At 39.6% G+C, this 13,358-nt stretch overlaps 2 protein-coding genes across 8 annotated transcripts in view; one reads left to right on the top strand and one right to left on the bottom strand.

Moving 5' to 3' along the window:
* The window catches only part of Kctd20 (potassium channel tetramerization domain containing 20), a 33,081-nt gene that overhangs the window by 18,989 nt on the left and 734 nt on the right, over positions 1-13,358 (bottom strand). The window contains exon 1 of one of the 7 annotated variants that reach the window (XM_048805204.1): positions 13,273-13,358. The exons of 5 other annotated variants lie outside the window; for them this stretch is intronic. The gene's annotated coding sequence lies outside the window, so the exon portion shown is untranslated. Of the gene's footprint in view, positions 1-13,170 lie in introns of all 7 variants that reach the window. One more of the 7 variants, XM_048805205.1, reaches the window with a different exon arrangement.
* The window catches only part of LOC107143617, a 29,420-nt gene continuing 20,730 nt past the window's right edge, over positions 4,669-13,358 (top strand). Inside the window, 3 exon segments of the mRNA XM_015487343.2 lie at positions 4,669-4,672; positions 5,444-5,513; positions 12,899-13,329. Of these exon segments, the coding sequence (XP_015342829.1) occupies positions 4,669-4,672; positions 5,444-5,513; positions 12,899-13,329 (505 nt within the window).

The following is a 13,358-nucleotide window of genomic DNA, read 5'->3' as shown; positions in this document are numbered from 1 at the left end:
ACTAATTTATAGTATCAGGGCTCAGAACTCAGTTTAATCTGTATATAGCCAGTCAATAAACAGCTATAATTTAGCAGAGAAAGTATATCCAATAAAGGAAAAGAAAGTAAACTTCTAGGCATGTAAAAGCCATTTGCATTTAATTTTCATTATAAATAATACATGAATATATTCCCTTCTAAGAAAATTCAGCACTAATAAGATAAAATAACTCTTTGATCATCATCCCCAAATCCAGTTAATTCTCTAAGTAAATGTCACTACTTGCTTGGTAGGAATCCTTTCAGGCTTCATAAGAATGCATTTTACTACACAGATATAGTTATTAAAAAATACCAACCACAAACCATATAGTACTATTCTGCATCATTCTCATTCTGAGAAACACTCACATTAGAAAATGGAGATCTAGCTCCTACCTTTTTAACTGCTATGTAATATTCTACGATTCTACTTTACTATGAACATTTAAATTGTTTCTAACTACTACAAACAATTCAATGAACAAGATCAGATCATACCATAAACTCCAAGAGAAGGTCTAGTTTGCAAAGTTTTCCCAAATGGATATGGTCTCAGCACTCCTTTTTTCAAGAAACCCATCAGGATTAATGTTTAACTGCACATCTTTTAAGAAATCACCTGCCTGGTGTGGTGGCACACACCTGTAATTCCAGTGGCTGAAGAGGCTGAGGCAAGAGGATCACAAATTCAAAAATCAGCCTCACAATTTAGTGAGGCCTTAAGCAACTTAGTAAGACCCTGTCTCAAAATAAAAACAGAAAAGGCTGGAGATGTAGCCTGGTTAAGTGCCACTGCATTCAATCCCTGGTACAAAAAAAAAAAAAAAAAATCACCTAATCCAGCACTTCCAAAAATTCCTTATAATCTCTTAACTCCTCTATAATCCCAGAATGACAGAACAAAAAAATCCCTTGACGTATGAGACCTAAGAGGTAAATTCATTGACAAATGACTTCAATACACACCTGAGTGGCCAGTTTAAACATAACAGCAAGGGTGTATACCCCCTGCAGGTGGATGTTTTAGTCAGACTTTTTTTTTTTTAAGTGTAAAAATTGTTTCCAGATCCATTATTGTGTACAAGAACTGCCTTAGCAATTTGTTTTAGCCAAGCAGAGTGGCACACACTTGTAATCCCAGCTACTTTGAAGGCTGAGGCAGGAAGATGGCAAAATCAAGGCCAGCTTGGATAACTTAGTGAGGCCCTGTTTCAAAGTAAAAAAATAAAAAGGGCTAGAAATGTAGCTCAGTGGTAGAACATCTGGGTTCAATCCCTAGTACTGCAAAAATAACAAAACCCCCCAAACCCCCTTTTTTTCTGGCAGTGCCAGTAATCGAACCCAGGATTTCATGCAAGCACTATGCCACTGAGCTACATACCAGCATCCGCTCCAAAAATAAGTTCTTAAAATTCATATTAGAGGGGGCTGGGGATGTGGCTCAAGCAGTAGTGCGCTCGCCTGGCATGCGCGGGGTGCTGGGTTCAATCCTCAGCACCTCATAAAAATAAAATAAAGATGTTGTGTCCACTGAAAACTATAAAATAAATTTTTTTTAAAAAAATTCATATTAGAGGGCTGGGGCTGTAGCTCAATGGCAGAGCGCTTGCCTAGCATGTGTGGGGCACTGGGTCTTTTTGTCCTTAAAGTATATCCCGCTAAGGATGTACAGGCAATGTGCTGTGTATCAGTTATTTTATTTTTTTCTATGTATGTTCTATAAGTTAGGTTCATTGTTTCTCTTTATATTCAATTATAGCATATTTTTATTAGTTTTAAAATTTATTTTTTAATATATAAAACATTTACATGCTTTTGAAAACTAATGAAATAAAAAAAAGTTATCAAAAAGAACAAGCTGGGCATAGCGGTACATGCCTGTAATCCCCAGCAGCTTGGGAGGCTGAGGCAGGAGGATCACAAATTCAAAGCCAGCCTCAGCAACTTAGCAAGGCCCTAAGCAACTCACCAAGACTCTGTCTCTTAAATAAAATATCAAAAAGGGCTGGGGATGTGGCTGGGTGGTTGAGTACCCCTGGGTTCAATCTACCCCACCTCCTCCAAAAAAGAACAACCAAAATTAAAGTCACATTAAAAAAGGAATGCTCAGGAGCCTCTCTCCTTCCCATTTCCCTCCAATCTGTTCCCACACATTCCCTAAGATAACCAGCTATCTTAGTATACTTGTATTGCTATAACAAATACCTAACGCTGTATAATTTATAGAGAACAGAAATTTATTTTCTCAGTTTTGGAGTCTGAGAAGTTCAAGATCAAGGCATGATTGGGTATCTGGTGACGGCCTGTCCCTCAAAGATGGTGCCATCTATGTGTTCTCATATGATGGAAAAAACAGAAAAGCTACCTAGTTCCCTTTGATTTTATTTTATAAGGTCCAAGAGTACAGCCCTTATTGCTTAATCACCTCCCATAGGCCCACCTCCTAACACCACCACCCTAAGGTTGCAATTCCAATGCATGAATTTTGGAGAGACACACAATCAAATCACAGCATTGGATTATTCGTTTCTCCTTATCCTTCATGGTTCTCTTTGCTGTAATAAGCAAATATGTGTATATGTTTTGTTTTATTTGGTAGTACTGGGGACTGAACATGGGTGCTCTACCACTGAGCTACACCCCCAGTACTTTATTATTTTTCTTAAAATGTTCCTATTAGTTCATATAGCCACGCACAGCAGTGAGGTTCATTTTGACATAATCACACATACATGGAATATAATTTGTTCCATTCCAGTCTCCAGAACCTCCTCCTTCTTTCCCCTCCCCCATCTCCCCTGCTCCAGCTCACTGGCCTTCCCCCATCTGTTCTTTTTATAAACTGGTACCATATTATAGGTACACATACAGGTGGCCCCCAGTTCTTTTTATTTTTTATGTTTGAGATAGAGTCTCGCTAAGTTACTGAGTGTCTTGTTAAGTTACCAGGCTGGCCTAAAACTTGTAATCCTCCTGCCTCAGCCTCTTGAGATGTTGAGATTATACATGTGTATCAACGTACCACCACATCCAGAAACAATACAATAACTCTTGAAAAAAATAAAACTACATTAATAATTTTAATGTTCTGTTTTCTTGTTTTAGTATTTCAATTGTCTACCAAATTTTTTTTTTTTTTTTACGGGGCGGGGGTTGCTGGGGATTGAACCTAAGGCCTTGTGTACGCTAGGCAAGAGTTCTACTACTAAGATACGCTACCAGCTGAGAAATTTATTTAGATCACAATTCTGAAGGTTCAAGAAAGATGATGCTGGTATCCGCTCAGCTGTGGTGAAGACTTACGGCAGATGGAAGGAGCAAGCACAAGAGGGAGAGATCACACTGGAAGTCAATGTGGCTATGGCCCACAGTCCCTTCTGAGGGCATGCCCCCAACAACCTAAGGACCTCCCACAGTCCCCACCTCTTAAAGATGCCACTTTCATCTCCACACCAAGAACCAAGTTTCCAACATGCAAACCTCTGGGGGCCACATTTCAACCATATTTGAACCACAGCACGTCTATATAATGCAACTGCCATAAAAGTACAAAAAAAAAAAAAAAAAAAATTGTACAGATGAGCTCTAGGGAGATGAACTCCTGGAGGTTTTCAGAGGGTAGCACACCCAGGGAAGCAAGGCCCCTCCTCAACTCTGCCCCATACCTCACTGTATGAATCTCATCAAATGTATCCTTTGAAATATCCTTTATAACAAATCAATGTGTTTGCCAGAGTTCTGTGAACCACTCTAGGAAATTAATCAAACCCAAGAAGGGGGTTGCTGGAACCCTGACAGGTAGCTAGTTGGTCAGAAGCACAGGTAGAACCACAGGTGGGCTGTAATTAGCCTCTTCCATGGGAAAGTGCTAGAGACTGAGCCCTCCACCTAAAGGCCAAATACTATGTCCAGACAGACTACATTAGAACTGAACTGAATGAGAGGGTACCTAGTGGGGTCCTCCACTGAAGAACTGCTTGTTGGTGTGTGGGGACAATGCACACACATTTTGGTCACAGAAGTGTAGACTGTGTCTTAGTGTGTAGAAAACAGGAAGAACACTTAGGGATTTTTTCTGTCTCTGTAGCTCTACATGGGGAAATGGAATAAAACTAAATTATGTAAAGCCCAATTGTTGAATTTCTATGCAACTATTAAAAATGTTTTAGAACATTCTTATAAAACACTGGGACTTGTGTTTCTTGTTATGACTTACAAGTTTCTATCAGACTATCTGCTAAGAACAATCACAAAATCTAGGCAAACTGGCTGGGGTTGTGGCTCAGCAATAGAGTGTTCACCTAGTATTAGACCAACGATGCAAAGAAAAGACCACCGACTCCAGATGAAATCAAATTAAAGCAAGCTTATAATTCCGACTGGCCAGGCTGCCTCTCCCTGTGGGAACAGTGCAGCTTTATAGCCCAGAAAGTTACACAAAGGGGGGTTTGAGAACTTACAGATAACAAAACTCTGACAAGCACAACACAAAGGCAGGTTCATATTTTTGCTGGTCCCGACATCAGAATTTATGAAGGTTATTAGAGCCTCAGAGAGGGTCGTTATCTGGCCAGGGAAGGCCAAGATTTATGAGGCGCCACTAAAGTTTCAGAGAAGGCTGCTATCTTGTCAGGGAAAGCCGGGCATGGGTGAGTTCAAGGCACAGGCAGGCATTCCAAGCAAGTTTGAAATCGCAGTAATTTATAGTAAAGCTGAAATTAGCTTGTCATGCCTTTGTGGCGATATGGCCCCCAATCTTAAGAGGGAATTAGGCTGGGTTTATCACTAGTATATGCGAGGCGCTGGGTTCGATCCTCAGCACCACATAAAAATAAATAAAACAAAATATTGTGTCCAACTTAAAAAAAAATTTAGGCAAAATGGAAAAAAAAAACATGTTTGAAGGCATCAGAAATTAGTAAGGTGGTCAGTTCCTAGAGAGGAAGTGTGTTGGGCAGTTTTACATGTCACCTTGGCTAGGCTACAGTTCCCAGTTACTCAAACTAGGTACTAGATTAGCACCTAGGTGTTATGGTACTTGGTAGATATGATTGAGTCTGTAATCACTTTAAGTAAGGATTATTGTAGATAATCTAAGTGGGCCTGAAGCAATCAATGGAAAGGTCTGAAGGACAGAGATAAAACTTCTCTGCTGAATGAGAAATTCCACTTCTGGACTGTGGCTTCTGCTCCTGCCCAAGAGTTCTAGCCTGCCCCTTGTGATGGTAACCTGCCCAGTAGATTTCAGACTAGCCAGTTTCTGAGACTGAGTAAGCCAACTGCCCTCAATGAACATCTCAATGTGCATGGATGGATGTGACACACACACACATCCACAGTTCTGCGTCTCCAGACAGAAACCTGACTGGTAGGGAAGGGAAGTAAACTAAGGTAAGCCTGAAACTTTCCCCCTTCCACAGATTTGTCAATTTGGAAGCAGCTACCAAGAGGCTGTAAAGCCGAGCAGCTTAAACAGCAGTTAAAGTTGAGGTAAGCAGGGCTTCTGTTGAGGAGGCAAAAACCAGAAAAAGCTTACGACCAAGCAGGAGGAGCCAACAAAATATCTTTGGTTGGGAGCCTGACAGTAAAAATTTAGAACAAGACTGGTGAACTTTTCTGGCAAAAAGTTGACAGTAAATATTTCAGTATTGTGGGTAACACTACTATAGTGTAAAAGCAGTCAGTGTTAGTCATAACTGAGTAAGTGTGGCTGGGTTCTAATAAAACTTTATAAAAACAGGCAGTCAGTAGTATTCGGAAACTCCTGATATAGAGTTGAATAACACCATTCATAAATTTGACCTAATTGGCACCCAACAATTGTAGGATAGCATTCTTTTCCAAGTATACCTGGAAATGAGACAGAAATGACCATATTCTGGCAATGAACTTTCAATACCTTTAAAAAGACTGAAATTACACAGTTCTGTTCTCTGAACACAATGGAATAAACTTAGAAATCAATAACAAATTAAGAATATTCCTGAGAGGTGGAAAATTGAGGAACACACTTTTGAAAAGAAGAAATCACACCAGGTGTGGTGGAGCACACCTGTAATCCCAGCAACTCGGGGGCTGAGTCAGAAATATTTCAAGTTCGGCGGGAGCTGGGGTTGTGGCTCAGTGGTAGCATGCTCACCTAGCATGCATGAGGCATTGGGTTCAATCCTCAGCACCATATAAATGTAAAATAAAGATATTGTGTCCACCTATAACTAAAAAATAAATATTTTTTTAAAAAATAAATATTCCAAATTCAAGGCCATCCTTCGAAACTTAGTGAGACCCTGTCTCAAAACAAAACATAGAAAGGGCTGGGGATGTGGCTATATGGTAAAGCACCGCTGAAACTTTAAATTCCCAGTATTGGAGGGACATGGGGGAAAGACAATGGGATATGGAAAGTTGTTTTTTTTGTTTTGTTTTGTTTTGTTTTTTTGTACCGGGGATTGAACTCAGGGCACTCGACCACCGAGCCACATCCCCAGTCCCATTTTGTATTTTATTTACAGACAGGGTCTCACTGAGTTATTTAGTGCCTCACTTTTGCTGAAGCTGGCTTTGAGCTTGTGATCTTCCTGCCTCAGCCTCTCCAGCCACTGAGATTACAGGAGTGTGTCAGTGTGTCTGGCTTATAGAAAGTCATTTTAACTGAATAACAATTAAAATACAATATATCAGAACTTGCTGAGTCAAGCAAAGGGAAATCTATAGCTTTAAAGACTATACTAGAAAAGAATGAAAAACAATGACCTTCTCATCAACATACTGCGGCATTATGGACCAAGCCTTCAACACATGAGCATTTGGGGACATTCCTGATCCAATCCATAGCAAGGACATTCCAAGGCAGGCCACTCTCATAAACATAAACACAAAAATCCTAAAGGGCGGGCTGGGGATATAGCCCAGCGATAGAGCTCACTCTATCATTGAGTTTGATTCCCAGTACCACCTTAAAAAATAAATACAGGATTAGAAAATCAAATCTGATACATAAAAAAGGATAATACATAATGACAAAGGTTGGTTTAGCATTCAAAAATCAATATAAGTCACCAATTAAAAAAATAAAAAGGGGCTGGGGTTGTGGCTCAGTGGTAGAGCGCTTGCTTCGCACACATGAGGCACGGGGTTCGATTCTCAGCACCTCATAAAAATAAATAAAGATACTGTGTCCATCTACAACTAAAAAATATTAAAAAATAAAAAAAATGCAACGTATGTTTTAGAATAATAACCAAAACATGCAAATGGTATTGATACGTTAGGGTTTTCAAGCAGGATGAAATTATAAATATATTTATAGAAAAAAGATTGAAAATATTAATTATTCTCCCTTAATTTAGGGCCATAGAATTTTTTTATATTTAATTTTTAGTTGTCGCTAGACACAATACCTTTATTTTACTTATTTATTTTTATGTGGTGCTGAAGATCAAACCCAGGGCCTCCCGTGTGCTAAGTGAGCCACAAACCCAGCCCCATATAATTAAAAAAATTTTTTTTGAATTGTTGATGGAACTTTATTTAAAATGAATGTTATTGGGCTAGGGATGTGGCTCAAGCGGTAGCACGCTCGCCTGCGCTCGCCTGGCATGCATGCGGCCCGGGTTCGATCCTCAGCACCAAGTACAAACAAAAATGTTGTGTCCACCGAAAGCTAAAATAAATAAATAAATAAATATTTTTTAAAAATGAATGTTACTATTTTTAAATAAGGAAACTGTATCTCTAAAAATAGGGAACCCCCCCAAGAAAATGGTGGAATCACCATAATGAATTTTTTTTAAAAAATGCTTAATAGAACAGTTTAAGAGACAATTTTATGAGCTGAAATAGAAAACAATACATTATCACATAAGGAAGTCTAACATTTTTTCAATCTAAAGAAGAAATATGCTTAAGAGATGAATTAGGAATTTAGGTTATATATATGAAATTGATTCTAAAGCAGATTATTCAGTAGGATAAAAGGATAATTTTGATATCTTTAAGTATAACACAGTGATTTATGTAGAGGTATGATGTGCTTCTTAGGATACTCAATAGCAAGGAGGTTCTAAATAACAGGTACAGATAGGATAGTTGGCAGGCACATGAAAAAGGATGCTGGCTGCCCAGGGCCCAGTGCAGAGGGTGCTCCCTCATAAGGGAATGGAGCATTCAGATTACCCAGCATGTAGACAGTTAAGGAGGGCTGTGAGACTGAGCCCTCAACCTGTGGGGCCAGATACTATGTCCAGGTAGTTAGTATCAGAATTGAAGGTTATGTCCCCTGCAGAACTTATTTGTTGAAGTCCTCACCCCCAATACCTCAGAATGTGACTATATTTGGAGAGGTAATTAAAGTAAAATGAAGTATTAAGGCAAGCCCTAATTCACTATGATTAGTGTCCTTTTAAAAAGAGATAAGGAGGCCGGTTCACGGTGCACACCTGTAATCCCAGGGGTTTGGGAGGTGGAGGCAGAGGGATGAGAGTTCAAAGCCAGCCTCAGCAATTTAGGGAGGCACTAAGCAACTCAGTGAGACCCTGTCTCTAATAAAATACAAAATAGGGCTAGAGATGTGGCTCAGTGGTCGAGTGCCCCTGAGTTCAATCCCTGGTTACCACCCCGTGCCTCCCCCCCCCCAAAAAAGAGAAGAGATAAGGATAAAGATACAGAGAAGCAACCATGTGAAAACACAGGGAGGAGATGATCTTCTACAATCCAAGAATAGGCCTCAGAAGAAAACGACCCTGCTGACACCTTGATCTTGGACTTCTATTCCCCAGGACTTCAAGGAAATAAATTTCCAATGTTTGAGTCACAATCTGTGGTCCTTTATTTTGGCAGCCCAAGCAAATTAATACAAAGATATAACTGCAAAAATTAAACTTTTCTTCCACCAAAAAAAACCCCTATTTGAGATAAACATATTTGTGTGATCTTCATATATAGGTGTAAATCACTAGCAGTTTTTATTCTAAGAAAGTTGAACTTTCACCTAACAATTATTCATTGTAACATCCCTCCATGATTTTTTTTTTCCATACTGGGGACTGAACTCAGGGGTGCTTTACCACTGAGCCACATCCCCAGTCCACATCCCCCATCCTCTCACTAAGTTGCTTAGGGCTTCACTAAGTTACTGAGGCTGGCTTTGAACTTGCAATCTTCCTTCCTCAGTCTCCCAAATCAGTGGGATTACAGGCATGCGCCACACCATGCCCTGCCCTCACAATTTTAATAACTGAATTTTACATTTGTATAGTACGTCAAATTCAAATTTCATTCATATTTGCTAGTTCATCTGATCCCCTCATCTTTTCTATGAAAGGCAGAGACAACAAGAAGCAAATCCCATGGCCTGGGTCATGGAGCTTTCCATTAAATCCCAATGCTTTCCAAAATTTTAGTAAGGTGCCCCATTTCAGTAAAAACAGAAATAAAATTTACTTTGTATCTATACTTACAAAAAAACTAGTATTTCAAATAATGGAAAAGACATGCTTAATCTAAATAAAATAGTACCTTGAAATAAATTAATTTTTAAAAAATAAACAGCCATTATTTTCTAAGAACTTACAATTTGTCAGGCACAGTTTTAAGGCAAGTTACATGAATTAATTCAATCCCTCAAACCTTGAGGTAGGTACTAACTGTATTTCTAAGACACAGAAACTGATGAGTGCTTTATCCAAGCTAGTAAATGGAGAAGCCAGGATTTGAACCCAGGAAAGACTGACTCCAGAGCCCATGATCTTAACCACACCACAAAGTGAACCAGGACACTAGCGAGCATAAGTTTTCATAGTTTTGAAGTCAGATGGGCTTAAATTTAACACAGGCTCAGCCACTTCCTAAGTGTTATCTAGACAAGCCTAATCTCTCTCAGATTTCTCATTTAAAAATAGAGATAATTAAGTGGAACAATGATGTAAAACCATTAATTAGTACAGTATCTGGCTTAAGGTATACTAATTGTTAAGCCCTCACTGTTACTATTGCTATTACTTTGAAAGATATACAAAAACAATACATTGTTTAATTTGGGAATTCCAAGCAAAAAATGTCAAAATGTCCTCCTTTCATTGAATTTCTTTACTTCTTATTATTCTAGAAGTGCACATATGATTCCAATAATCTCATTTCCCATAAGGAGTTAGGAAACAATAAATCAGATTCAAAGTTCTATAAGTCTTAATTAACAGAAATGCCTAATAACTTTGGAATGGACATAGCATAATTAAGACTTCAAGAGATTCTGGACCAGGGCTGGGTTGTGGCTCAGCAGTAGAGTGCTCACCTAGCAGTGTGAGGCCCTGGGTTCGATCCTCAGCACCACATAAAAATAAATAAAATAAAGATATTGTGTCCAACTACAACTATAAAATAAATATTTAGAGGAAAAAAAGATTCTGGACATAGCTTAAGCATCTAACATCTAAAAAATCACCAAAATATTTAACTTTTATTGAATCTTTTAAAAAAACTAAGTTCATAACTTCTCTGGGATTTTACAAGATGGTCATCTTCTTGCTTATTTATCATTTTACCCCTTATTTCAATCTTTAAAGATTTTTTTTATTATTCTCACTCTTCCTGATTTCTGATTTGATCATATTTTCCTTCAATCTCCATTTTCCAGATAATACTTCTTTTGTAATCATAAGAAAGTCAGTTCTATTTTCATCTACTTCTAATTTCTCTGGATCTTTCTCACTAATTTTTTGGTGCTGGAGATTGAATATGGGGCACTTGACCACTGAGCCACATCCCTAGCCCTATTCTGTATTTTGTTTAGATACAGGGTCTCACTGAGTTGCTTAGAACCTCACTTTTGCTGAGGCTAGCTTGAACCTGCCTGAGTCTCCTGAACTGCTGGGATTACAGGCATACACCACCACGCCCGGCTCTTTTTCACTTTTGAAGCTTTGTTTTTTTTGAGATGAGCCAAGAGTCCTCACTAACATCTCATCTCTTAGATCCTTCATCTGAAAGATGAGAAGACTGCACTAGATAAGTTTGTAATAGGGTCCCTTTTATCCATAAGCCTCATATTTCCCTGGTCTTCCAAATATCTAGAAATCATTCAGTAATCTTACCATGCATGGTGGTACATGCATACAATCCCAGCAACTGAGGAGTTTGAGGCAGGAAGATCCCAAGTTCAAGACCCTGTCTCAAAAATTTTTAAAAATGTATAAAGTGCTGGGACATTTATTAGCTCAGTGGTAAAGTGTCTCTGGGTCCAATTCCAGTACTAAGGAAAGAAAAGAATAGAATAGAATGAATCATTCAATAACCCAATAATTCCCCTAAACTTTTACTGTCAGTTAGCCAAAGGAGTCATAATGTTTAAGGCTAACAAAGGAAAAGCATGACATTTTGTGAATCACCAGAAAAAAGATGGATTGATAAGAGAAATCAAACACCCAAAAAGATGCCAAAGACAGGGAAAAAGTCAGAAGCACATAGCCTAACTTTAACCTCTTCTCCTTACAAAGATTCAAAAGGGCAGTAAGAAACAGAAAAAGCTTTTAGCAGAGTACAGGTCATCCAGGCCTAAATTCTGACTTAACAGAGGGATGCAACTCTGTGCCACATATGCAACATTATGATGAAATGACCTACTACAGTGCGGTGCACAAAATTGGCATTACCTGGATATTCTGTGACTGGATTAATATCCAGCTGTACTGAAAGACTTTATGAATGCTACTGGTACTCCTATATACCAGAGAAGGTGAGCACTCAAGACTATGGAAAGTACATGGCATTGGCTGCCCTGGTTCTATGGGGAGGAAGACTGAGCAAGCTGGGAGCAGGGAGATTTGGCCTTCAAGTATAGCTTAAACTCTGAGGATAACATATGCAGTCCCCAGAAGGAAAAGGACATATTAACTAGGTACAGGGAATCTTTACACCACCAAAACAATGAGAATGTAAAAGTCATTTCCTGCCCTAACAACAGGATCCAAAAAAAGCCCTATCTTTTCTCAAACTGCCTTCCACAGAGTCAGGAGAGGAGTAAGTCAATAAAAGGATAAAGTTTGCTAGACCTGGTGGCACATGCCTGGAATCCATGCGGCTTGGGAGGCTGAGGCAGGAGGATCACTTTCGTGTTCAAAGCCAGCCTCCGCAAAAGCAAGACACTGAGCAACTTAGTGAGACCCTGTCTCTAAAATAAAATACAAAATAGGGCTGGGGATGTGGCTCAGTGGTCAAGTGCCCCCAAGTTCAATCCTAAGTACAATAATATAATAATAATAATAATATAATAATAATAATAATAATAATAATAATGTTTTTAATATGCCCAGCCCAATTCAATGGTGGTTTTTCAAGGTGTGGTCCCTAGATCACCAACAACAGACCAAGAGAAAGTGTCTGCTTCAAATGCAGACTCAGAGACCTATAACAGAACTCTAAAATCAAACTTCTGAGAGTGGTGCTAGGGTACTGTAACCTTAACAGAGAGCAACCTTGTTTTCAGAACGACTGCCTGGATTTTAAGAGTGGGGTAATGGGGGGTGGGGGTGGGTACTGAAGGTGAAATTCTGCTTCAGAATTCATCATATCTGATTGATATTCCAACACTGTTTGAGGGACCGTTAAAAACTCCATTTCCCAGGTACCAGATGCAGCTAATGGTTTAACAAGGACAAAATTAAAGGACTTGGAAATGTATTTCCCTAAGCTTTACATTTCCTTCAAAGGATGATCTTGTTAGTTTGTTTACTGGATCCTTCTTTTAAAATCGATCTAATCCAAGAATTTTCACAAAGAATCACAAATTCCAAAACAGAAGAGGTTTTCTGATAACGCCTAACTGGGCTCGTAAACCCGAAAACAGTGTGTGCTATAAAAAGTGGGATTTCGTTTAAAAGAAAATTACAGGTTAACGCGCTCTCCAGTTCTTCAACCCGAAGAGCCTCGGAAGACGGCGAGTCATTTGTGTGGCAGGAAAAGAGACTTCGGAGCAGGGGTGAAAGGACCGAGCAAAATGCACTCCACTCCAGGCAGAGTGCAGGGGGAAGTCCGACCAACTACATTATTTTTAATGGCTCAATTAATTGCCAAGGCAAATTAATCGCGCCTGCAAACGCGCTGTCCGTGAACACTCCGGGGTCCCCGTCTTTCCTCGGGCGGGATAACCCACCGAGGCCTGCGGCAGGCAAGTTGTACTTCGGCCGTCCCCGGACGGTGTGGACCTCCTGGCCCCAATGCGAACCCCCGACGACGCCCGACCCTCAGACTTTACCCCGCGGACCGCGACAGCGCCCGTCACCCATCTTCGACGCTTCTCGGCGCCGGCCGAGTCCGCGGCCTTGCTGTCCAGGGTCAGGG

The sequence above is a fragment of the Marmota marmota genome, unplaced genomic scaffold, assembly GCF_001458135.2.
Source record: "Marmota marmota marmota unplaced genomic scaffold, marMar, whole genome shotgun sequence".
Taxonomy (NCBI): domain Eukaryota; kingdom Metazoa; phylum Chordata; class Mammalia; order Rodentia; family Sciuridae; genus Marmota; species Marmota marmota.
The sequence above is the reverse complement of the archived record's forward strand: the minus strand, read 5'-3'. Positions and strand labels throughout refer to the sequence as shown.